This window comes from Camelus dromedarius, chromosome 8, assembly GCF_036321535.1.
Source record: "Camelus dromedarius isolate mCamDro1 chromosome 8, mCamDro1.pat, whole genome shotgun sequence".
Lineage (NCBI taxonomy): Eukaryota > Metazoa > Chordata > Mammalia > Artiodactyla > Camelidae > Camelus > Camelus dromedarius.
In genome coordinates, this window is record NC_087443.1 from 51,588,070 (window position 1) to 51,615,963 (window position 27,894).

Below are 27,894 nucleotides of genomic sequence, written 5' to 3' on the forward strand. Positions count from 1 at the left end.
ATGGCCTCCATCCAGTTATTTCTCTGTATTTATACTAGGAAGGCACCTCCATTTTTTGTGGCTTCAACTATGCAGAGAACTTTTATTTACTTACTTATTTTTACATATATATATATTTTTTTTTTACCAATTTTTTTCTAGTTTGTTTTTTTTTTTTTTTTTTGGAGGGGTAATTTTATTTATTTATTTATTTATTTTAATGGAGGTACTGGGGCTTGAACCCAGGACCTTGTGCATGCTAAGCATGTGCTCTACCACTGAGCTATACCCTCTTCCCTTTGCAAAGAACTTTTAAATCCCCCTTTCTAACCCTGCCATCTCTTCCAGGTTGAGGTATTTTATCTCTAACTACTTACAGAATCGCAGTTGGGGATTTCACTAATAGCTGAAACTTAAGATGTTTAGAGACAAATTCATTGTACTGTACTTTAACCTAACTTTACTCCAGACATGCAGTTTCAGTTATCACTACCATCTTTCAACCAGTCATACAAGTTCAGAATCATAGAGTCATTTTTGACCTTTTATCCTTTCCCTTCAACCAGTCATAAGTCATGCAAAATTTCCCTCAGTCTAGTGTTGCTGACATACATCTAGAGTTTTTAAAGTAGCCTCGAGTGTTTCCTGTATCCTTAATTTCTTTTATTTTCCGTGGCTGAGGCTGCAGCCTAAGTGTGTGCAAGGCAGAGCATGAAGCCCAGAGTCATGGCCAGTATCAGGGTCAAATAGGAAATATTTTAGGTTCTGTGGGGCATACAGGCTTTGTTGCAACTGCTCAGCTTACTTGTTGCACTGCAGCAGCCAGAGATGGTCATGAATAAACTGGCATGCTTGCATTCCAGTAAAACTTTACTTAGGAAAATAGATAGCCAGGCAGATGTGGCTTGAGGGCCATGGTCATAGTTTGCCACTTTCTGGCCTGTGGAATCAAGTCTTAACTCCTTGTGTTAACATTCAAGGCCTTTGAAGATTACCAACCCCTATTTTGATAAGTTTATGTCCCATTATTTCTGTCAGTGAACCCTCCTCTCTCCTCTCAAGACAAATGATAATTGCTTTATATGTGAATACCAACATATATGTTGGCACCTACATCTGACAAAGGATTGCATCCAGAATAAAGGCTCATATTGAGAATATTTAAAACCCTTTAAAACCTTGAACAGTCCTTCCCTTTTGTCAAGCCCTCCCTCTTCTCATCACTGTCCTAGACTTCTGTCAAGACCCAAGAGACCTCTGTTCTTTGTGATGTTTTTTCCACCCTAGTTAATCCCTTCTCTGAAATTCTGTCAAACTTGGCATTTACCACTCAATGAGGGTTGTCTGCTGTTAATTAAATCAGCACTTACTGTGTTCCTAAAGGTACCAGGCACTGATAATACCTCGTTGTTGTTGTTGTGTCTTGTCCTTTAAACTGGATTATACAGCACCTAAAGAGAAAGAAATTATGCCTATGTTCCTTTATAACTTCAGCCATCTCATTCCTCTGTAGTAGGATGAGAGTCTCAAATGTGGTGCTTAGACCAGTTGCATGTATAGTTTATACAGTATACCTACTGCAATTCAAAAGTCAAAGTCAAGAGCAAGAAGGCAATGAAAATAGAGTAACGACCTCCAAAAATTTGCTCCTTCATAAAAGCAATGAAAAAACTGGCAAAAACTCAGAATCAGCTGTGTCAGAAATCTGATAATTAACCAAAGGCTAAAATCCTTTGCAGAAGCCCATGGAGCATTAAGAAAAAAATGGCTGACTCTTGGGGAGAATAGTGAGCTTTGTGGCATTTTAACTTGTCTTAGTCCCACCGCCTACTCTGAGCTCTGGAATAGCCTTGAAAAAATTATATCCTACTTTTCCACCTCTCAGGCACCAAAGGGACAGAACAAAAATGGATCTTTTTCAAAGCTTAATTGCCAAATAATTATAATTTGGTGGTTCCTGGAATATCCCACTTACAAGGCTGTTTCTGTTAGACCTGACTTAGAGCTTGCCCAGTGGATAAAATCTTCTCTGTGGGCTAGGGAGAAGAAGGGGGAGGAACACTCATCAAAACTAATTACAGACAAATGTTTTAACTTCATGGCTATAAATAACATTAGAGGCAAACAATAGACTTAACCAAAAAGCTTAAAAGGAAAAGCTGAAGAATGAGATGTCTATAGATATCAAAGTCTATAGGGGCTTTGGAAAACTCAAAAATATTCCTGGGAATTTAGAAGGCCAGGCACATGCATAGGACTTTGTATATACTCAGGAAAGACACTAGTAGGCTGTAAACACTCACCTTTGGCCGAACTTGAGGCTCTGCACAAGTGGGAAGTGAAGACTAAGGCAGAGTTGTCAACAGTCTGGGTAAATGATGGACTCATGCCCCAAAACTCATACAGGTCCCTCAGCAAAGACTGGGAGACTTACTGGTTCCAAGTGTATAAGGAAATTGCTGTTCAGTTGTTAGCTGACCACTAGGTAGAAACTTCAGTGGCCACATACCGTAGAGAATAAAGACTTCACAGAATTAATTTAGGAAAGTCATTAAACAATGAGAAATTAGAAAAAGCCACAGCAACAAACCCTGAAGAGCAGGCAGAAATTTGATTTCCACTGTTGCCACATTATTTAAAATGTCCAGTTTTCAACAAAATTGTGAAACAAATAGAAACAAGAAAGTATAGCCCATATACAGGAAGAGAAGCAGACAATAGAAAATGTCCCTGAAGACTCCAAGACATTGGACTTGACTAAATACAGATTTTTAAATCATCCATTTTTAATATATGCAAAGAACTAAAATCATGTTTAAATATCTAAGTGAAAGTACAACAACAATCTCACCAAATAGAAAATACTAATAAAAAGAAATAATTTTTTAAAATATTCTGGAGTTAAAAAGTATAATAACTAACTGAAATGAAAAATGAACTGGAGAGGGTCAACAGCAGATTTGAGTCATAGAAGAATTTAAAAACTTGAAGGTAGATTGAGATTACTCAATTTGAGGAACAGAAAGAAAAGAAATGAAGATAAATGAGCAGATTCTCAGAGACCTGTAGGACAGCATCCAGCTTACCAACATATACATAATCAAAGTCCCCAAAGGTGAAGACGAGAGAAAGGGGCAGAAGGTATATTTGAAGAAATAATGGCCAAAAACTTATCAAATTTGATGAAAAACATTAAACATCCCAGATGCTCAACAAACTCCAGGTGTGATAAACTTAAAGAAATTCACAGCTAGACCCATCATGATCAAACTATCGAAAGACAGAGAATCTTGAAAGCAACAATAAAGAAGTGACTTATCACAAGTGATGTTCAGTGGATGTTCAATAAGATTAGCAGCTGACTTCTCATCAGAAGTTATGGATGCCAGGCGGTAGGATGACATATGCAAAGTGATGAAAGAAAAAAACTGTCAACCAAGAATTCTGTGTGCATCAAAAATCTATATCCTTCAAAAAAGGAAGAAGAAATTAAGGAACTCCCAAATAAACATAAACCAAGAGACTGTGTCACTACCAGACCTTCTCTGCAAATAATGAAGGTCATCCTTCAGACTTCAATGAAAGGACACTAGAGAATAACTCAAATGCACGTTAATAAAGAGCTCTGGTAAAGGTAACGGTACAGGTAAATATAAAAGGCAAAATGAAGGTATATTTTATTTGTAAACTTTTTTGTCTCCTATCTGATTTGAAAGATGACTGCAAAGCAGTAACTCTAAATTTGTGTTAATGGGCACATAAGTATAAAGATGGAATTTGTGACAAAAATAGCATGAAGGGGACGAGAGGGATAAACAGCTACAGAGAAGCAAATTTTTATATGCTACTGAAAGTAAGATCGTATTCTTCCAAGTAGACTATTATAAATTTAGATGTTAATTATAATCCTCAGGGAAATCACAAAAAAAGTAACTTGAAAATATATAGTAAAAGAAAAAATTAAAGAGCTATTTTCTAGTATATCATTTTAACACAAAATAAAATGATACTTGAGAAATAGAGGAACAAAAGGCCTAAGACATAATAGAAAAAAATTTTAAATAGCAAATATAAATCCTACCCTATCAGTAATTACCTTAAATGGAAATGGATTAAATTCCCCAGTTAAAGGCAAAAATTGGGCAGACTGGATAAAAATACATGATACAACTTGTCTTGTCTACAAGCGACGTACCTTAGATTCAAAGACACAAATAGGTTAAAAGTAGGACACTGGGAAAAGAAATACCATGCAAACATTAACCAAAAGAGCAGAAGTGGCTATAGGAAAGTCAGGCAATGGACTTTCAGACAGAAATTATTATCAGAGACAAAGAAGGATGTTTCTATAATGATAAAAATGTTAATCATCAGAGCAGTATAGCAGTTATTAATATAAATGCACCTAACAGCAAAATATATGAAGCCATAACATATATGAAGCAAAAACTGACAGAATTGAAGGGAGAAAGAGACAATACCACTTTCAATAATGGATTTCAATATGACAGTTTTTAAAGATTTTGGGGGGGGGTGACAAGAAATAATTAGGTTATTTAGTTATTTATTTAATGGAGGTACTGGGGGATTGAACCCTGTACCTTGTGCATACTAAGCATGCACTCTACCACTGAGCTGTACCTCTCTACATACACACATTTTCAATAATGGATAGAACAAATAGGAAAAAAAGGTCAATAAGGCAATAGACAATTGGAACAGCACCAAAACAAACTGTACCTAACAGACATCTATATAATGCTCTACCCAACAACAGCAGTGTACACATTCTTCTCAAATACATATGAAACATTCATCAGGGTAAATCTTATGTTAGGCTACAAAAGAAATTTCTGTAAATTTAAAAGGATTGAAATCATACAAGCTATATCCTTCAACCCCAATGGAATTAGAAATCAGTAACAAGATGAAACTTGCCAAAATTCCCAAATGTGTGGATATTAAGCAACATACTCTTAAATAAGCAGTATGTCAAAGAAGAAATCACAAGGAAAATTAGAAAATACTATAAGATGAATGAAGATGAAAGCATAACACACCAAAACTTACAGGATGTGGTAAAAGCAGTGTTTAGAGGGAAATTTATACCGATGAACACCTACATTAAAACAGAAGAGAGATCTCAAATTAATAACCTAGTCTTATACCTTAAGAAACCAGAAAAAAGAACAAACTATAAGGAAGCAAAAGAAAGCAATTAATAAAGATTTGATTAGGAAAAAATGAAATAGAGAATAGAAAAGCAATAGAGAAAGTTAACAAAACCAAAAGGTTGTTCTTTGAGAAGATAAAGAAAATTGGCAAATATTTTGCTGGACAAATTAAGAAGAAAAGAGGACTCGACTTACTAAAATCAGGAATGAAAGAACAAATATTACTAGCAACCTTACAGAAATAAGATAGGATTATAAGAGACTGCTATGAACAATAGAATGCCAACAAATTAGATAACCTAGATGAAATGGAAAATTCCTAGAAAGACACAAACTACCAAAACTGACTCAAGAAATACAGAAATCTGAAGACCTATTATAACAGGCAAAGAGATGAAATTAGTAATTTAAAAAGAAAAAAAAGGTTCCCAGAGAGAAAAGCCCAAATGTTTTAATTTGAATTGACATCTGTTTTTCATAAACTCTTTAAAAGATAGAAGAGGAAGGAATAGTTCCCAGCTCATTCTGTGAGGTCAGTATTAATCTGATACCAAAACCAAAGACATCGCACTAAAAGAACTTCTATGCATCAAAAGGCACAATCAACAGAGTAAAAAGCCAGCCTATGAAATGGGAGAAAATACTTACAAGTCATAATTTTAGGGGCTAATATCCAGAATGTCTAAAGAACTCTAAAACTCAACCACAAAAATAATCCAATTAAGAATTGGGTAAAGGGGTTAAATAGACATTTCTCTGCAGATGATATACATCTGGCCAACAGGCATATGAAAGGATACTTAGCACCACTAATCATCAAAAACGCAAAATGGCTTAAAGGCTTAAACATAAGACAAGGCACAATAAACCTCCTAGAAGAAAACACAGGCAAAACATTCTCTGACATAAATCTTAGCAGTGTTCTCTTAGGGCAGTCTACCCAGGCAATGGAAATAAAAGCAAAAATTAACAAATGGGACCTAAGTAAGCTTATAAGCTTTTGCACAGCAAAGGAAACCATAAGCAAAATGAAATGACAACCTACAGAATGGGAGAAAGCATTTGCAAATGATATGACTGACAAAGGTTTAATTTCCAGAATATATAAACAGCTCATATAACCTAATAACAAAAAAACCAAACAACCCAATTCAAAAATGGGCAGAAGACCTAAACAAGCAATTCTCCAATGAAGATATACAAATGGCCAATAGGCAAATGAAAAAATGCTCAATATTGCTAGTTATCAGAGAAATGCAAATCAAAACTACAATGAGATATCACACCAGTCAAAATTATCATCATTCAAAAGTCCACAAACGATAAATACTGGCGAGGGTGTGGAGAAAAGGGAACCCTCCTACACTGTTGATGGGAATGTAGTTTGGTGCAGCCATTATGGAAAACAGAGATTTCTCAAGAAACTAAAAGTAGACTTACTATATAATCGAGCAATCCCACTCCTGGGCATATATCCAGAGGGAACTCTGATTTGAAAAGACACATGTACCCCAGCATTCATAACAGTGCTTATATGCAATAGCCAAGACATGGAAACAACCTAAATGTCTATCAACAGATGACTGGATAAAGAAGTTGTGGTATATTTATACAATAGAATACTACTCAGCCATAAAAAAGAATAAAATAATGCCATTTGCAGCAACATGGATGGACCTAGAGATCATCATTCTAAGTGAAGTAAGCCAGAAAGAGAAAGAAAAATAACATATGATTATCACTTATATGTGGAATCTTAAAAAAAAAGGAAGGGGGGACACTAATGAACTCATCTATAAAACAGAAACAGACTCGCAGACATAGTAAACAATCTTATGGTTACTGAGGGAAAGGGAGTCGGAAGAGATGAATTTGGGAGTTTGAGATTTGCAAATATTAGCTACTATATATAAAAATAGATTAAAATTTTTCTTCTTTATGGTACAGGGAACGATGTTCAATACCTTGTAATAACTTTTCATAAAAAAGAGTATGAAAATGAATATGTGTATGTACATACATGACTGGAACATTATGCTGTACACCAGAAATTGACACATTGTAACTGACTGTACTTCAGTTAAAAAAAACCACCACTAAATGCAGTTTGGTGCTGCCACTGTGGAAAACAGTATGGAGATTCCTCAAAACACTAGGAATCGACTAACCATATGACCCAGGAATCCCGCTCCTGGGCATACATCCAGAAGGAACCCTACTTCAAAAAGACACCTGCACCCCAATGTTCATAGCAGCACTGTTTACAATAGCCAAGACATGGAAACAGCCTAAATGTCCATCGACAAATGACTGGATAAAGAAGGTGTGGTATATTTATACAGTGGAATACTATTCAGCCATAGAAATGACAACATAACGCCATTTGCTGCAACACGGATGTTCCTGGAGAATGTCATTCTAAGTGAAGTAAGCCAGAAAGAGAAAGAAAAATACCATGTGAGATCGCTCATATGTGGAATCTAAAAATATATATATAAGTAAATAAATACACACACACACACACACACACACACACACACACACACACACACACAAAACAAACAGACTCATAGACATAGAATACAAACTTGTGGTTGCCAGTGGGGAGGAGGGTGGGAAGGGACAGACTAGGAGCTCAAAATTTGTAGATACTGATAGGCATATGTAGAATAGATAAACAAGACTATACTGTATAGCACAGGGAAATATATACAGTATATACAAGATCTGGTGGTAGCTCACAGTGAAAAAGAATGCGACAATGAATATATGTATGTTCATGTATAACTGAAAAATTGTGCTCTACACTGTAAACTGACTATAACTCAATTAAAAGAAAAAGAAAAAAAACCACCACTAATCATCAGAGAAATGAAAAGCAAAACCACAATAATGTATCACCTCACATCCTTTAGGATGGCTACTATCAAAAACAAAACAAAACATAAAAACAGGTTTTAGTGAGGACAGACATGGGAACCTTTGTGCACTACTGGTGAAATTGTAAAATGGTGCACTGTCTATGGGAAACAATGTGGGGTTCCTTCAAAAATTAAAAACAGAATTGCCTTATGATCCAGCAACCTCATTTCTGGGTATATATCCAAAAGAATTGAAAGCAGAATCTGGACATCCACGTTCATAGCCGCATTATTCACAATAGCCAGGAGGTGGAAGCATTCCAGATGTCCATCAGCAGATAAATGGATAAACAAAATGTAGTGTATACAATGGAATATTATTCAGCCTTTAAAAGGAAGGAAATCCTGTCATATCCTGCAACATGGATGAACATGAGGATGTTATGCTAAGTGAGATAAACCAGTCACAAAAAGACAGATACTGTGTGATTCCACTTGAGGTATCTAGTCAAATACATAGAAACAGAAAGTAGGATGGTGAGTACCAGGGCTGGGAGGAGAGGGTAAAAAGGAGTTGTTACTGTAGTTTGTCACAGTGAAAAAAAGCTGAAGATCTATTTCACAACAGTGTCAGTATACGTAACACTGCTGAACTATACACTTAAAAATGGTTAAGATGGTAAGTTTTGTGTTACATGTTTTTTAACACAATAAAAATTGCAAAAAAGTTTAGAAAAAAAGAAAAATTATGACCAGTTTGTGAACACAGATGCAAAAATCCTCAACAAAATACTAACAAACTGAATCCAGCACTATATGAAAAGGACTGTACACCATGACCAAGTTGGTTGGTCCAGTGGTAATACGCCAGATTAATAGGATAAAGGGGTAAAAACTACATACTCATCTCAGTAGATGAAGGGAAAGCATTTGACAAAATCCATTACTCTTTCTTGGTAAAAACACTTAAATTAGGATTAGATGGGAACTACCTTGACCTGAAAAACGGCATCTACAAAAAAATCCACTGCTGTCATCATAGTTAATTTTAAAACCGTGAAAGCTTTTCTCTTGCGATAAGGAATAAGACAAGGATACCTGCTCTCACCATTTCTGTTCAACATTGTGCTGGAGGTTCTAGCTAGAGGAGTTAGACAAGAAAAAGATAAAATCATCCAGACTGGAAAAGAAGTAAAACTATCTCTGTTTGCAGATGGTATGGTCTTATATATAGAAAACCCTTAAGCATCCACAGAAAAACTACTTTAGCTAGTAAACAAGCTTAGCAAGTTTGCAGGATACAACAGTTAAAGATAAACATGGAATGTACAATCTAAAAATGAAATTAAGAAAGTATTTGTCTTACAGTAGCATCCTATAATGAAATAGGAATATACTTAACCAAAAAAGTGTAAGATTTGTGTACTGAAAACTACAAAACATTGAAAGAAATTAAGAAGTCCTCAATAAACGGGAGGGTATTCCATGTTTATGGATTAGAAAACTTACTTAATGTTGTTAAGATCACAGTTCTGCCCAAATTGCTCCTCAGATTCAGTGAAAATTCTAACTACCTTTTATGGCAGTCCTAAAAGTCTTACAGAAATCCAAGGAAGCTAGAATAGTCAAAACACTCCAAAGAACAAAAGAATTCGAGGACTTCAAAGCCCAAATTCCAAAGCTCTAGTAATCAAGACTGTGATACTGGCATAAGTATAGACATATAGATGAGTGAAATAGAATTGAGAGTCAGAAATAAATCTGTATTATCTCCAATGAGTTTATTTTTGACACAAGGCCAAGTTAATTCAAGGAGAAGGAACATCTTTTCAACAAATGATGCTGGAATAACTGAATATCCCACATGTAAGAAATGAAGTTGGGTTCCTACCTCATGCTGTATACAAAAGTTAATTCAAAAATGGATCAATACTTAAATATAACAGCTAAACTATAAAACTCTTAGATGGAAACATAGGGATAAATTTTCATGACCTTGGATTTGGCAGTGGACTCTTAGAAATGACACCATCAGTACAAGCACCAAAAGAAAAAATTGATAAACTAGACTTCATCAAAATTAAAAACTTTTGTACATCAAAGAGCACTATCAGCAAAGTGAAAAGACAGCCTGCAGAATGGGAGAAGATATTTGCAAGCCACATATATGATATAAAGGAGTGTTAAAAGTTAACAAAAAGATAATCCATTTCTTAAGTGGGTTTTCAATAGACATTTCTCCAAAGAAAGTATACAAATAGCCAGTAAGCACATTAAAAGATACTAAACATTATTAGTCATTACAGCTGTGCAAATCAAAATCACCATGAGGTACCACTTCACATCCTCTACGATGCTGTAATTTTTTAAAAAGGAAAACGATAAATATTGGGTAGAATGTGGAGAAGTGGAACCTCTATGCATCACTGGTGGGAAGGTAAAGTGATGCGGCTGCTGTGGAAAACAGTTTGGCAGTTCCTCAGAAAGTTAGAGTTACCATACGACCCAACAGTTCCACTCCTGAACGTATACCCAAGAGAATCGAAAACATAGTCATATAAAATCTTATACATGAATGTTCATAACATTACTCATAATCACGGAACAGTCAAAACAGCCCAGATGTCCATCAGCTGATGAATGGATAAACAAAATGTGGTAAATCTGCCCCGTAGAATATTGTTCGGCTATAAACTAGAATCAAATACTAATACATGCTACAGCACATACAGCATGAATGAAACACAAAAGGCCTTGTATTGCATGGTTCCATTTGTATGAGATGTCCAGAATTGGCAGTCCCACAGACACAGAAGGTTAGATTAGCAGTTGTCAGGGGCTGGGCAGAGGGAGGAATGAGTATGCTGCTGTTGGGTATGGAGCTTCTTTGGGCGTGATGAAAATATCCTGGGCTTAGATAGTGGTAATGGTTGCACAACCTCATGAATATACTGAAAACTACTGCACTGTATGCTTTAAAAGGGTGTCTTCTATGGCATTTGAATTATATTTCAGTTTTTTAAAAAGTCAGAGTCAAGTTTGACAATTGCTTTAGCTGGTGGAGATACTGACCTACCACTCTGAAGAAGGGGAAGGGAGGAAAGCAGGGTGTTTCTTTTCAATAATGAAATAAAAACAGTCAGTAGTCATTACCATAAGAATTAGAATTTATTTCATTGTACCCTAGGACCGGAAGCCCATCTAACTTGTGATATGGACCACCATCTGATTTCGGATCTGGTCTTTAACTCTTCTAAAAACAAAGGGATACAGAGTGAAAAAGCCTCTAGGGTAGAAGCAGAAAGCCTCTTAGAAGCAGAAAGGAGCCTTTTTTGAACTATTCCTCTTCTGGCCTGAGTTAGAAGGGACAGGTCAGAAGTCAAGGGGATTGTGCCATGAAAGGGAAAGTTAACAATCTTGAAACACAAAACAAATCTTTGCCATATATTATTTCTTCACATACACAGGTGTGCTGAAATGTTAATCCCCTCAGGACAGCGGGGCAGGGCCTGGGCCGCACATCCACTGCCCCAGCACCTCCCACCATGTGTAGTAGGGATGTTTCCATTTCCAGTGTGTGTTATGAAATGAAGTGGTTAGGGAAGGATCACTGCTCTAGGGTCATCTTTTTAAGATTGTCTCCACCAGCCTCATTATCATCTACTGAGCACTCTTAATTGTCATTACCCCTCTTAAAATATGTCAGCTGCCTTTCAGAGAGCTGTACAGCAATTCCCAGGTGTACCTAGCTAGGAAACAACAAGGTTAATTTGGTATAATTGTAGCATATTCTAACAGAGAGAGAACGCATAATTGTTTTAGTTTTATTTCCAAAATGCTTAAAAATCAAATATTAAATAATCCAGCCTGGAATTTTGTTAGAGATTGATATCAAATTTTGTTGGATTATAAATTCCAGAAACAAGCTTTTGCATAGTTTTTAAAATCTGAATTCTTCTGACATCTCTATACTTATAATTTCAAAAAGATTATGAGTAGTGACTCCAGGTCATTTTCTCCAGGTTCTTTCAACATTAGATTTCCCTGCAAATGGGATATACTCGAAGGGTCTTCTGGTACCCTCACATTATTCTCTGACTTAACTGTGACCTATGAAATGTGCTAACAGTTCTTTATAAGCTGTTTGGAGCAAGAAAATAGATAAGAACCTCGGTGTGCTTGAGGTGATAGGAGCAGTCAACAGAGAGAACGTCTGTGTGTGTGTCCTCCCTTTGTCTGCGTGCTGTCTAGGGTGTCAGTCTTGCCATGCTATGTTTTGCTTTAATGTAACTATTAACTTCTGTTTTCTTTTAATGGATCCTCTACCATCTGAATTGTGACCAAGTGTCATTTGTAGATCAGTTTCTCTTGGTCTTTGCTGGGAAATATGTTTTGCTAGGAATACATTTTGACTGGATAGTTCTACTTTTGACTTAGTCAACTTAAGAACTTCTCCAAATTGATGACCTAATTTCCTAAACATGTAAGTAGAAGTAATACTTCATATTTTTAAAAGATTAAATTGCTGGGTTTTGTTTTTGTTTTAATATTGGTAATTTTTAAGGTTTGGGGATATAATTTTGTTTCACAAATTAGTTCATGTTTATCGTGTCCACAGCCTCATTTTGACTTGTTTTCAGTTTGGGTGTCCATTCTGGTTCGGTTCTTACGTTTTAGTGAGAAAAATCAAGGCACATAGAACATTGTTTTTCCAGTAAAGTACTGCCAACAGCCCACCAGACACTGACTGGGCGTTTCCCCCCAACCAGGAGTCCGTGCTGCATGACTTTTAGCTGGTGGGGACTTCATGGCCTAATTGGCCTCTCTCTGTTGAACCCTAGGGCTCCTTAGAGCCCCATTTGAAATCATGGCTCTTTTTAAAAATAGTTAAAAGTTACGAGATTTTTTGTTTACTGTGCCTAATACTTTCAGAAGTGACATATAATAAAATATTTTATATGCTTTATCATCTGAGCTCATGATGTGTTCTCTACCAAAATGTCTAGAGAAATGCAGATTGTCTATTTGCAAGGATTTTCTTAGTACATGAATATCATGTAAATATCCAAGAATTAGGAACACTTTTATTTACAAATACTAAAGAGCTGTAAATTGAAACATTTTCAGAATACGTTTTTAGAATACTCAGAATGATAGTGGAAATGACACCTGTAGTTTTATTCAAAGCAAGATGGAGTATTTTCATTTAGTAATCTTTATTTTCTTTAGGGTTTAATGAAGAAATTCATTCGATGTTCTACACGTGTAACTGTGGGAACTATTAAAAAATTTCTAAGTTTAAAACTAAAACTTCCAAGTTCTTACGAGGTAAGCTAATAATCTAATCTTGATCATTTTGGCAATTATAATCTGAAATAAAATTCTAACAAAAAATAAAAACTGAATATATATATTAATTGATTTTTGTGCAATCTGATTATTTTCATGTTAAAATTTTAATTTTTAGAATGTAATATTCTGTTTAGGCAATCTGCATTTTTTTAATTTAATATCCTGATTAAAACATGATACTAATAAATATAGCATTTTATAATTATAGGAGATATTTAAATAACTTTACATTAAGTATTCTTGAAATAAATATTGTAGCTAAATGGATTCCTTTTATGCCAACATTCTTGATGGTGTGTCTTTTTAAATTTGAGACCTTTTAGATCCATTTTAACCAATTCTTTATAGACTTCTTTTTCAGAATGTAAAATATTGTCCTTTTATCAAAAGGAATTTTGTAATTAATGTTCCTTTAGTTCCATGATATGCAAAAGTGATATTGTTTAGCACTAGGTAAAACCAGCACATTGTATCTGCATCAGTGTAGTTTACTAGTTTCTTTACAGGAGAGAGCAGTTGCCCTGATATTGATCACAGCACAACTTGTAATGTGTTCAGTGTTTAGAGAATGTTTATGATCCTAGGAATATGGCTGTAATTTATAACATAATGTGGAAACGTGGCTACCACTTCTCGTCTACCCAAGTGGCACTCTTAACAACTTGTATTAATTTCCTCTTCCACCCCTTTGGGTTCCGCTAGTAGCATCTTAAAAAAACTAAAGCCAAGGCTAAGTTTCTCATATAAACAAAGACATCAGAGTAACATAGTTTTTAGGCTTATGTACAATAATATTCATATGAACAGTTATCATAGCAGAAATAAAATAGGATTTGAACATAGACATTGACAAGTATTAAGTCTCTATTTTGAGGAAGCCCCTCATCCTGAACTTATTTTAAAATATCTTGCAGGTGAATAATTAATCTGTGAATTAAAAATTCTTATGTGTCCAGCCCTACAAATAATAAAAAATTTCCAGAGATAGCAACTTCTACATTAAAAAAAAAAAATTGTGAACGTTAATCAAAGCCCTATGTACTTGGTAAAAGTAAAAGATAATAACAACTTATAGCAACAGTGAAAATAGAATATGAAATTGTTTTTATAATTTGGTTTTGCACTTTATTCTCTTCTTGCAAAATACCCCTTGCAGTTTTATTTCTTTACTTGTAAGTGTGACTCATTGAGTTATTTTCTAGCTTTCAGGAAGTTGTTAGAGCTGAGAGAACTGTTACTCTCATACACACTGTCTGACTGCTGGCACTTACTGCATTTCTCTGTAGAAAAGGATGGAAGGGAAGAGACTGAATCCACTGACAGCTCCTTATCTCTCCCACTGCAAAGGGCTTTCCCTATGATTTTTAGTAATATTTACTATTTCCCCTTTATTTTGCTGCCCAACCTGTAAGGGGATGATTTAGTGAGACACCTAACAGCTGAAGCTTCTGTAGCAGCATTGGTGGTTGGAGCAGGATAATTTGGTTTTAAATGACAATCAAAGAAGCAGTGTACCTGATTAGGAATTGCGTACTAAGTAAGCCCTTTTACTTCTTCACTTATGCATTTGTTTTACAGGCAAGATAAAGAAAATAAAATTATCTACTTTGTGCTTTTAAAAATAAAATGGTGTCTGAAGAACACTTTGAGGTCCACTTAAATCACCATAAATCAAAACATCAATATCATTTAGCTAATAATTTGTCTAGTACAGTTGGAACTGTACTGATTTTAGACTTACAGTTCAAAACTCTAGTTTCTGTCTAGCAACACAAGAATTATTTAAACCCATTCTTCTTCCCCCTTTTCACACTTTAAATTAAATCCTATCAGTTTGCTTTTAATATCTAGAGAACCGAAATGTTTTATTTATAGGGACCTATGATAAATGTTTGTTTAATGATGCCCTGTTGAATTCGTAAATCATAGCCACAGCTCCTAGTAACTCTGGAGCAGAAATGAGCTCTGGCATGAGTATGACCCTTTTTTGAAGTTCCATACAAGTTGGAAAGAGGTCCCTGAGGTATTATGCAAGTTACCAACCAGACAAAGCAGAGAGCTGCAGAGCCCTGGCAGATGCAGGCCTGAAGCACTGTCCTGACTGTTCTGACAGCTTGGATGCCTCGAAGGCCCCAGAAATCATACCCACATCCATCCTTTACCCTCTTCAAATACAAACTAATGAAAAAGAGGACAGCAGCTCCTTCACATTTTGGGAAGGTTGAAAGGATCCAAAAGGCAAAGGTGCCGTGAGGAACTGTGAGGTGTCCACCATTTCTTCTCATTCAGTAAGAGGCTGTCACAGAAATGTCTAAAATCTCAAAGATTGCAGAGACATAGACTAAGAAAGCTCACACTGCATTTCAAAACTGTGTGTGATCTTGAGATAGGACTGTGTAGGACAGGACAGATGCTGGTTCATGTTATATCTGAATTGTTAATACCTGCGAGGTGAACCAGTGCTCTTAGCAGAAAGAGTCAGTGTTCTTTTTAAATAATGGATACTACTTCTATTTTGTTGTAGCTAATTGAATCTTTTTTGAAATTTGGAAAAGAATGTGTAAAACAGTAATGAATTCAAAATTAACTTCTGTTAATGGATATGTAACTGTTCTTTTTAAAGTTGGATGTGCTGTGCAATGGTGAAATTATGGGGAAGGATCACACTATGGAATTCATCTACATGACAAGATGGAGACTAAGAGGCGAAAACGTAAATTGCTTTTATCTTTACCTATGTGTGTATTTAGTTACTTACCATTACATTACTCAAATTTAGCAGTATTACTTAGATTCTTATTAAAAAAAAAAAAAACTAACTAGGGAAAGAGAAGAAACTAGTTCCTTTTATTGTTTCTCTCAGCTACTCCATGATAATTGGTCCCAAGTACAAGACCAAGGGCTGTGTTGAATGTGGTTTTGTTATATTTAAGGTGAGTTTAAAACCCCCTCTGAATGTGTTCAGAACTCTACTAACCTAGAGACGGAGGAGATGGCACTTACATTTTTTTAAACCCCAGTAAAATGCGGGAACTTTTAAGTTCTGCCCTGACTAATATGTTTAATGGTTAAGATATTATTTTTTGGTTGTGGTAGAGGGAACAGATAGGGTAGAATCTAGATAATCTTTTTTTCAGCTACCTCCTTTACATTCAAAGTATAAAAGCGGACCAAAGGGTAAGTGAGTTTGCAGTGGTTTCTGATGCCAGAATTAGGTTATTGTGCAATATGGAAGAAGTGATTAAAAGGAGAAACCTAAGACAATTAAAAAAAAAATCCAGAAGGGAACTTCTGTATTTGGAACTATATCTTTGATGAGGGTTAATTAGAAGTTTCAAGCATGCCTTATCTGAGTTGTATGTAACATTGACAGGGAAATTTGAAGGACTAAGGATTGTAAGGATGATATGTAGCCGCAAGGAATATAGTAGTAACTATGAAAAACACAAAATTAAGACATGTAGCCTCACAAATTACAGTGGTTCAAAAACATACTTACATTGAATGTCAATATCTATGGAACTGTTTTTTGTTTTCCAGAAGAACTATCTTGATATGATATAATAATAAATGGAGCACCTAACTTGTTAAGTCAGAATTTTTTTTTCTATTTGCATCCCACTTGAACGAAGCCTTCCTTGTGAGGCTGAATGCTCGTGACCAGGAGAAGCAAATTATGTTCTAGTCCCAGCCACCAACTAGTTGTGTGCCCTTGAAGAACTCATGAAACCTCTTAGGGCTCATTTTTTAAAAAAATCTAATTGTCTTTGTATTTGGTAAATCACTACTTGCCTTACTATGACATTTTATATATTTTTAAATGGTGTACATACCTCACTCATTTAATCCTTCTAACTAAAATGTTTCTGGCACCACGTGCAGATTACAGAGCAAGCCAATTCTCTGTTGCCCAGCACTGCTGGGGCCTGATTATTGTGATTATTACACATAATATTAATATAATATTGATACAATTTTAGCTTTCTTTGATGGTTCATTGGACATTTCAGTTTGTGTTAGTGCTTGAAATCGTCATTATGAATAGGTTTGCCTTAAGGCTGAAGAGATGTAACTAGTCGTCCAGTGCAGGACCTCTGCTGGCACTCATTTGTCCTTCCCAAGATCACTTCCCAAAGGCCGCCCACACTGCCGGTTATTTTAATGTCAAAGCACAAAAGAGCTAATTAATAGAAATTGTTATTAATAAAGAGTTAAATCAGTCCTTACTACTATTATGCTTCTGATTACACATTTCTGAGTAGTTTAAATTCCCTGGTTGTTAAAGGCATATTTTAATAAAAGTTGGTTCAAAAAATGGTTTAGTACCTTATGATTTTTATACAGGTAATAAATGGAAAAGTTACCACATTTTGTACTGAGTACAACAGTAAAATACTATATTAGCCCATTTCCTTTTTTCCAGCATGACAAACCTGGTTTTTGTTTGTTCTCCTCTAAACCTGGTTTTCCCTCAGCCTTCACAGTCTCAGCAGTTCCAAGATTAGTAGTTTCATTTTTCCCGTTTCTCAGACCAAAATCCCTCAAGTCAATCCTGATTAGTTTCATCCATCCTTAGCAAATTCTCTGACCCCTACCATCAAAATACAATAATCAGAATCCAGTTATGTCTTACACCTCCATTCTGCCGTTCTGGTCCCCCCACTATCACTCTTGCCCAGATTTCTACAGATTCTCCTCCCTGGTCTCCATGCGTCCATCCACTCTTGCTCCCGTCTTCACCCAGCACAGCAGCCAGGGTGACCCTCTCAACACCAGTTAGGACGTGCCACCTCTGTGCTCTAAATCTCCAGTAACACCTAATGTCATTTAGACAAAAGCCTAAGTCCTTCCGGGGACCTATAGATGGCAGGCTCCTCACGGTTTTCCCCAGACACCTCCCTGATCTGACCCTTTGCCCCCTCCCTCTGGCTTCACCGGCCTCTGTGTTTCTTCTAAAATGCCAGGCTTGCCTTCTCCTCCCAAGTATCCACCTAACTTGTTCCCTTTACCCCTTTCACTCAGAATTTTGCTTCTACATCACCTCCTCGGTGAGACCTCTGACTTCGCTTAATAGTACAACTCCCCTGCCCATTCTGGCACTCAGTCCCTTTTCATGCCTTGCTGTTCTCCATCGTATTTCATACCATCTGACACACCGTGTCTCTTATGCGTGTTGATTGTTTGTCCTCAATTATACGTAGTCTGAGGGCAGGGAAGAGGATTTGTTCACTGCTCAGTCTCCAGCACCTCAGGCAGTGCCTGGTACAGATACGTGATAAGTATCTGATCGAAGAGTGAATGAAACTCTAGTCTTTTATAAGGTAATGGCTATGTGGAATATATCCTAAAGGTGATTTCGTTTATTTCCATCTGTTTCCCGTGTGTTTTCTGTTAAACAAATTTTAAGCTTTTGCTCATGTTCCAATTATGTTATTATAATAGTAACTGATGAATTCTGACAGTTGGAGGGAATGGACAGACTAGCAATAAAACAGTTCTTTCTTAAGCCCCTCGTGGCATATTTGCCGCAGTCACATCCCTTCCCATCTCTACCCTCCATTGCCAGCCAGATGCCAAGATGTCTGAAAAGCTCACATTACTCTACCTACTGGCACTGCTAACTGGCTCTGCCTTGGGCAGGGGTCAGTGTATTTCCTAAACTAATGACCACCTTATGGTTCTTTTACTTCTAGTAGTTTTTTGTATTAAACATTTTAATCCACCTGGGATTTGTTCATTCACACACACATACCTGCCGTGAGGCTAAGACTCCAACTTACCCTAGGAACGTTTTTGCCAGAAATACAATTTATATAGTAACCCATAATTTGCCTCAGTATTTACACCGTTACCTATGCATGTGTATCTAGACATATGTTTATACGCACAGATGTGTACGTCTACATTCCTGGACGTTCTTCTTGTTCTTCTGAGCAGGACTTACCCTACACCAGCATTGCACATTATAGCTTTTGTAAGAATGTGATCTAACACCCCTATCTAAAACCCCTTAATTTTCCATTTTCTTCAGGATATGTTTAAATAAAGCCCGAACTAACTTAGAAGGAAAGGAGTCCGGCCTTTTAGGTTGCTTTATGATATGTATCAGTATCTGTTAGGGCAAAGCTCATTATTATTATTATTATTTTTAAAACTGTGCTGGCTATTTATCCCCACATATTTTCTTTCAGGTGAGCTTGAAAATGGGATTGTGATTGGCATTGGATTAAATTTCTAGGTGGATTTGGCTGCCATTTGCAGTCTTCTAGTCTCTTTGGTGCTGTGGGGTGTCCTCTTAAGCTCTGCACTCTTCTGTGTCCGAGTGAAGTCTGTGGTTTTCACCCCCCTTCACGTCTGATGCCTCCTCTGCCCTTCTGGGTCTTTGGCCTCAGGCCAGGCTGCCCCATATTCAGATCACCTCTTTACCTTGACCTATTTCTAGACTCCTAGGAAGAGTCTTAGGAAGTTGACTTTGCCTTGGTTTCTCGAGCAGGACGTTTCTGTCTGTAAGGCTCCTCCCCTTTGTCCTGGGGCAGTTCCACTTAGGCTCAGCCTCTTTTCTGTCGTCTCTGCTCTTTCTGGATCCTTGTCCTCATTGTGATGCATTGATTTTCGAATGATTTTTATCTTTAGGAATCAAGTATCTGGTCAAACTTAGCTAGCTCCTAGAAATTTTTCAGTTCATAACAATATTTATGCCTCAAGATTGGTGTTCATCTTTTGCTTACTAGTAGGAGAAAACGTACCTTTTTTTCAAACCGTTGCTTCTCAAACTTAAATGCAAATTATAAATCACCTCGGAATCTTGGTAAAATACAGATTCTGACTCGGTAGTCCTAGGGTGGGGCAAAAGTTCAGCATTTCTAACAAGCTCCCAGGGGATGCCAGTGCATCTGATCTTTGGACCATCTTTTAGTAAGAAGATTTTAGGAGACATGGTTTATGACCACTGGCTTTGACCCTGTGGTTTCCACATCTGTAAGTTGAGAGTGTAGAGTTCAAGAATTAGATTTCAGTTTGGGAGGGACTTAGTCACCAATCTGATATGTGGATTCTGTTTATAATATCCATGTGGTGTTCATCAGTTTTTGAAACAAAATGAAATCATATATATTGTTTTGCAACTTCTTTTTCTCATTTGTTAATATTTCTTGTGAAAAATTAGTAAACTTGAAAGTTGTTCTTTGTAAAAGTTCATAGTATTCCATTTGTGTGGCTATAGCATGATGTGATTAAGGTTTTTCTTTTTTTCAAATATTTGACACTGCAAGCAATACCTTGTTCCAGGACATATATGCTTTTGCACATGTGTAAGCATGTCAACTGGCTAAATTCCGGATGTGGTTTTACAGCAGAGTGTGTATGTTTTAAATTTTGATAGACTGATAAATTGTTCCCTAAAAAAGTTTTAGCAGTTTATAATCATACCAGTAATGTATGGGTGCCCATTTTCTGATCTCCTCACCAACACGATGTATTTTCAGCTTTGTATTTCTTGTGTGACATCTCCTCCCATGTCCGTTGCCCTCTTTTTCCCGCCGTGGAGTCTGTCTTTTTCTTACTGACTTCTGGGTGCTCTCTGTGTATCCCGGATATTCCTGTTTTGCTATGGATGTCACAGCGATTTCTTCCCAGTTGTGTCCTGCCCAGTTTTGCCTCAGTTTTTTGATCCTTAAAATTGGGATAACACCTATCAAAAGTTTTTAGTCAAAACTAATGAAATACAGTACTTAGCAGGGTGCCCGACATAATGAATGTAATTTTCTGATAGCTTACGTGTGTTGGCTCTCACCACTGCTGTAACTCTCTCCTCCTGCCCCTGGCCCCTGCCCGGGAGCACGCCATCGGCGTCTGCCTCTTCAGCCTCACCCTCTCGGGAGCTTGTGCTCTTCCCGCTCCCCGCACCTCCCCTCACCTCGGGTAGCTTGAGGACCTACTCTCAGAACTCCCTCCTTTCCCACATAACCCTGGTTGGCCCTTTCCCTTCCAGCAACCGCTGCCAGTCCCGACCTAGAGTTACCGCACCATGTTTGTCTTGCTGTGCTTCGTTTGCATGTTACCAAGCAATTTGAGGAAAAGCAAACCTCTGTCTTGACTAATACAAAAGGGATTAATAAGAAAAAACTAATCATTTAGTGAAATTTGCCTCTTTCCACCCCAAATCTTGTTAAATGCTATTTGGGACTTGCATAGTTAGCAAAGTCTGATAGGCCAGAGTGTGGGGACTCTTCAGAGAGAAAAGGGGGGAGGTTGTCAGGGATAACAGTGCTGGACGTGTCTCAAAGCATGTGGCTGAGCCCTGTGCAGAAATTCAAGGACTGCCTTCTAGGGAAAGGTCTTTTAGGAAATGGAGAATTTCTGAAATTTTATTTAAAAGGCTGCCAATATATTTGTTTTAATCACTGCTTAAATATTCTTGTTTTTTTCTGGTGGCGGGGGTAGGTAGCTAGGTTTAGTTAATTTATTTGTTTGTTTGTTTGTTTATGAGGAGGGACTGGGGATTGAACCCAGGACCTCATGCATGCTAAGCATGCACTCTACCACTGAGCTATATTCTCCCCCGCCTTAAATATTCTTTCGAAGTATACTTTAAAAAGCTGCTCTGGGATGTTAGATTTATCTATATTTTATAATTCCATTACAGTTAAAATGTTTGTCTTTAGTAAGTGCTTAGCATAATATTGAAAAATCACAATTTGGAAATGATTTTTTTAATACGAATGGTTAAACTGTTAAAAAAAAAAAAGTTAGTGGATTTACAAATGAATCTACTCACTAGTTAAAAGTATCTTCATTCATGGATTTACTCCCAAAACATTTTTTGACCGGCTGCTGTGTGCCAGGTCTGTGACTTAGCTATTAAGACCTAAGACTGTGGCAAATATGAGTAAGACATAGTCTCAAGGAGCTCATACCCTAACACTATCAAAATAGTTATGGAGACTGAGAGTCTAGTCTGAACAATGTAAAGAACCTAATCTAAAACAGAAAATGGATCCTTACAGGCTGAGGCAAGTTCCCTGCCCCTCTCAGAGCTCTGAGCCCCGTCCGCAGTGTTACTTTCAGGGTGTTGAAGAGGAGATCTAGGTGAGATTAGTTACAGGAAGGGACAGAAGGAAGAGGGTGCCCCTCCTGGATTGAGGAGGCAAGGGTTCTCTAAGGAATTAGCTTTTGAAGAGGAGATGGAAAGGTCACCAATGTGGTAATATTTGCAAAATATTAACAAGACTCATATGTAGATACTAAAATTATTTCAAGCTAAATTTACCAGCCACTGAGTTATTAAAATCTTTTTCCAAAAACAACTATCATATTTTGGACAGTGTTTACTTAAAGTTAATCATGCTGACTCATGTTTGACGTTCAGATATTTTAAATAATCAGTTTTAAATATGTACCCAGTTGTGGATGCCTCTTATCTGATGAGTTCATCTCCTCCGCAGTTTCGGTGTCTGAACTGCTCATCTTCGCAAGTCTGCCCTCAGGATGGCCCTTTGTATCAGGTAAGAGGCACTCACGACTGTACATATGACCCTCATGATGCCTGTTGCCAAGGTGATGCCTGTCACCAAGGTGATGCCTTCATCCCAAACTCAGGTTCCTGAGACATGGAATTTTGTGAAACTAATACTCATTTGAGCTGTGAAACTTCATCTTTTCAACTTATGTCCCCAAAGTTTCCCATTATTTTAGTTCTCTTGAACTATCTAATTTTACTGAACTAAAAATGAAATTTTAAATGATAATTAAGGCCATTATTTATGAATCAGGGATTTTTAATAATTACCAGTTTCGGCCCTTGAGAAATCTCTGCTCCATGTTGATCTCTACTCCATTCTTAACAGTTGCGTGTGTGTGTGTGTATGTGTTTAATTAATCATTCATCCCCAAGTGAAAGATAAAACGCCAGACTAGGTGAAGCCGGATAACAGCAGCAGCTAAATGTGGCTGTGGGCTTGCTTACTGGGCCTGCCCTGGGCTCTTTACTTGAGTTAGCGCTTCGAATAGATAAATGACCATGACCTAAATTTAGTAATGCACCAAGAAAATTTGAACATGCCTCTGAGGAAAGTTTATCTAATAAGAAAAGACTAAGTGTTAGTATAGTAAGGATTAGTGTTGAGTACAAAGATGATCTGTGGTCAGCCTTAATCCATGGGTTAATCAGAGCATTTCTTTAAAATCGTTGTTCTTCTCTCTCAGAAATTAGTCTTCATCCTTATTTCCTAAGGATGAAGGAACTAAGAAAGGAGAACTATAATTACATAACAAACTTAACCAGCAGATTTACCTCTGATGTTGCAGTTTTAGGGTTGGGACAAATGAATGTAGGTTAAGTATTAAAAGAACCATTTCAAATAAAAAAATGTTAAATTAGCAAACTAGCATTTCCCTCAGTCTCATTGTCAGTGCTGTGATAATGGAAATGCCTACACTGTCATTAAAATGTGTGGTTCTGGGTTTTTTTTTGTACTCCAGTGCACTTCTATTTAATTCTATTTTTTCTTTAAATAGAAACAAACAGTATTGCAAATGGCAGGTTGGTAAAATTAGCATGTTATACGTTACAAATGTGTTGAGATTATCATGTTATTTCATTAGTAAGAGGTACATATCCACTTTCATCACATAAACCAAATATTAACCCCCCAAAAAGACTTTCTTGGTCATATTCCACTGAGTTAAGATCATTATATAATAGATACCACCGCCCCACCCCACCCAACACACACACAAATCCAGCCTTTTACTGATGGGATCATTTCAATGTTTCCTATAGCCAGTTAGGTATCCATTTTTCCCCCAAACACAGACATCACCTCATTGCTGTGGCTAATTGCATTTTCCTTCCTAGCCTTTGACAACCAGACCTTTGTTAATGCTGTTCATCAGTATATCAGACTTAGGTCATCCTTCCAAAACATTACAGAAGACCCAGATGCTGATGTAAATTGCGCTCCCCAAAAGTACTGTCCTCCTCCATGCAGATACATCCCTGACCCCCTCCCATTTTTGTTCACTCTTCCTATTTTCACTTAATCTGTCATGCTTGGAAAAAAGTATTTATTCATAGGCTTTAAGAAACATTATGCTTTGTTTACTTAATAAATCAAATAATCAGTTAATTATGAAGTTACATAAAATTTTTATACAAAATTTAGCAATTGCTTATTCCAGTTGAACTTCAAAATTAGATTCATTTTCCAGAGTAAAGGCTTCCTTCTATTCAAAATGTGTTGCTTCTTAATACACACTGGTTAAGTCCTGGGCTTTTAGTAATGGAATAAGCAAAATTAGCAACCATAAAGGCCAAGAGAAAATGATTTAGGAAAAAAGATCCTTCTCCTTACGTTTTGCAGTTGAGGGCAGAGGGTGAGTAAATAATTTAACTGAGCTGGTGAGATGTGTCTAGGTGGTTCAGCTGCTTTTAGCTTCACAGCTGATTGGGGCATGAATTGTAGTGATGCCCCTGCCTTTAATTGTAACACATACATACATGGCTTTTTGCTTTCACGTGGCACTGATGCCTACTACTTCCTGAGAAATAAAGCTGTTCTTAAACTCTAACCTAAAGTATTAGAGAACAACTGGAATAAGATCAAATTTTCAAAAATTCACACACATTTCCTTTTCTTTCTTCAACACTTCATTATGGATTATAGTTCTGTCAGAAAGTTGAACTTGTGATTGATAGGATGCACCTATAGCCAAAAATCAGCTAGAAAATTTCAAGGAAAAACTTACCACTATTTTACTAAAAGAAAATATTATGTGTGTAGCTTTATACTATTAAGTTTTTTAAATTTGTGAAAATTTCCTGAAATAGACAGTTTTCTAGGAAAATACCAGTGAAAATTTCCTGAAATAGACAGTTTTCTAGGAAAATACCAGTGGACCAAAACTTACCCAGAAAAAAGGAAAACATAAATTACTAAGTCATGAAAGACGTAAAAAAATTATTAAAGAATTGCTTCCTCAAAGGATACCTAGATACAAAACTACTTTTAACAGTCCATAGTCTCAAATTTTCAAGGAATGAATCATTGCCGTTCTAAATTGTTTTAAATCATTGAAAAAGATGGAATTTTCCAAATTATTTTACAAAAGTAACAATCATGATAGCAAAAAACTGACAGAAGGCCCCCAACTAGAAAATGAGTATTATATCTCATTTTGAATATAAACACAAAGGTGATTACAAGATACACTAAAATAATATGCTAAAAGAATAATAAACCAAGATGAAATAGTATTTCTATCAGAAATGCAAGAATGGCTTAATATTGGGGGAAAGGAATTTTATATATGTATATTAGAAACGTATTTTTTACACACACATTAAGTCAAATAAATATCAGTAGATGCCAAAAAGGCATTTGATAAAATTCAGTGTTAAGTCCTATTTTTTCTACCAGCTTCTCCTTTCGAAATGTTTCAAAACAACAAAAAAGTTGAAATAATACAAAAGAACCTTCTTTTTCTTTTACTTAGCTTTACCAGTTAACATCTTGCTTCATTTTTTGCCCCCTTTCCCTTTCTTCCTCTTCCCCTATCCTCATCTTGTTAGTTTCCTTATAAATCTATCTGTTGTTTCTTTATGGATCACTTGAAAGTAAATTGTAAGTATCATGACATTGACCCTTAAATACTTTAACATGTAATTCCTAAGATCAAAGCCCTTCTCATATATAACCAAGATACCACTTCACACACAAGAAATTTAAATAGTATATCAGATATCCCAGAGATGTCAGTCCTCCTATAATTAAATTATGAAGTTTAAAATAGTTTCAAACACACTTTCACCAGCTTCTTGTTTAACCTGACAAAGTCAATCATTCTGAAGTCCATCAAGAACTACAGATTGGTGCTTCTGGTCAGTCGCATTTTAAATGACTGGTCAGGGGCACATGCACCGCTACATAGTGAAGTGTATTTTAAACCGAAGTAATTAAAATAGTGCATTAACTTAAACACAGACACACGAATGAAAAAAAGAGCTCAGTAGTACCTATGAATCTATAGAGTATTTCCAATGAGTGGAGGGTAAAAAGAGTCATTACCACATATCTGTTGAGCCCTTCAGTATGCCCTGGGCACTCTTTTAGGCCCTGAGAACACAAGTAAAACTGAAAAAAAGAAAAAAAAAAAAAGTGTTCCTCCCATGGAGTTTGTACTCTAATGATGGTAACCAATGAAAAATAAATGAGTAAGGTATATAGTGGTGGAAGAAAAAGTAGATAAATAGAGTATTTTAGAAAAGATAGCCAAGGGAAGACTTCTCTTTCAGGTGGTGATTTCTGATCAACAAGAAGTGAGAGTCATAGGCATGTGTCTCCCTGGGGAAGGGTGCTCCAGGCCGAGGGAACACAGCGCAGAGCTCTGGAGGGGAGGTCACGTCTGGATGTTTGAGGGCTGCAAGGCGGCCGAGGGGCCTGGCGCGGAGGCAGTAGTGGCAGGGGAATCGGTGAACTTGGAGCGGAGATGTTGGGGGTGGGGTGTGACCTAGTAGGGTTTGTTTTCAGTTAATGGTACTGAGACTGTTGGTGGTGGTGACAGAGGAGGAAGGGTCCAGTCCATATCTCCCATTACATGAGTTTGTCATTAAAATGCTACATATAAAAATGATACCATCAAATATCGGGAGGAAGACATAGCTGAATAATCTCAGAATGGGGATGGACTTTCTCACTGTACATGTAAAAGGAAAAAGACAAACTATTAATATTGAAAAGAACATGGCAAAAATACCATAAATAAGGAATATTTGTAACATATGATAGAAAGACTTGATGTCCTTAATATATGAAGAATCTATATAAATCTGTAGGACAAAAGTTCACATTTTCATAGGAAAATGAACAAGACATGATTAGACAAGTCACGAAAGAAAGACACTGGCTAATAAGTGTACAGAGATGGTTAACTTCTTTAGAAGTCGAGAAATGAAAGAAATAAAATACTGTTTTATGCTTATTAAATTTCCAAGTTGAGAGAGAGAAAAGGAATAGTACTCATGATTGATGAGGCTGTTGAAGAATGAACACCCATATTTCTTCGAGAAATGTGAAAATAGAACAACTTTGCAAAGTCCAGTGTGACAGCGTCTATAAAAAGCCCTTTAAAATGTTGGTGCTGTCTGAATCAGCAGTCCCACTCCTGGGAACTAACGCTGGAGGTGCAGGGGAGGTGGGAAGCTTATGGAACTTCTAAATGGACAGAATTCTTACATGGACAGAATTACTTGCCAAACAATATGTGTAGCATGATTCGGTTTTTGAAAAGAAAAATAACACAGACAAAAAGAGTAGATGGATATACGGATATACACTAAAATGTCTATGGTGGTTATCTTTGGATGGTGGGGTTTACATGATTTTCCTTTTTTCCTTGGTGCTTTTCTGTATTTTCCAAATCTACAGTAAAACCAAGTTACTTTTATGAATTTTTTTAAGGAAAACAGTATGTAGTCAAGTTTATCATTTTCTAAAATTAATCACATTTGAAATACATACTTTGGAAGTCTG

General features: G+C 36.5%; 1 protein-coding gene across 9 annotated transcripts in view; it reads left to right on the forward strand.

Moving 5' to 3' along the window:
• The window catches only part of PCGF5 (polycomb group ring finger 5), a 116,926-nt gene that overhangs the window by 79,216 nt on the left and 9,816 nt on the right, over nt 1–27,894 (forward strand). For 6 of the 9 annotated variants that reach the window (XM_031461376.2, XM_064488210.1, XM_031461377.2 and 3 more), the window contains 3 exons: nt 13,244–13,342; nt 15,990–16,079; nt 22,810–22,869. In XM_031461376.2, coding sequence (XP_031317236.1) covers nt 13,244–13,342; nt 15,990–16,079; nt 22,810–22,869 — 249 coding nt within the window. Of the gene's footprint in view, nt 1–13,243; nt 13,343–15,989; nt 16,080–16,229; nt 22,787–22,809; nt 22,870–27,894 lie in introns of those variants that run through there. The other 3 variants (XM_064488214.1, XM_064488213.1, XM_064488215.1) reach the window with 3 other exon arrangements.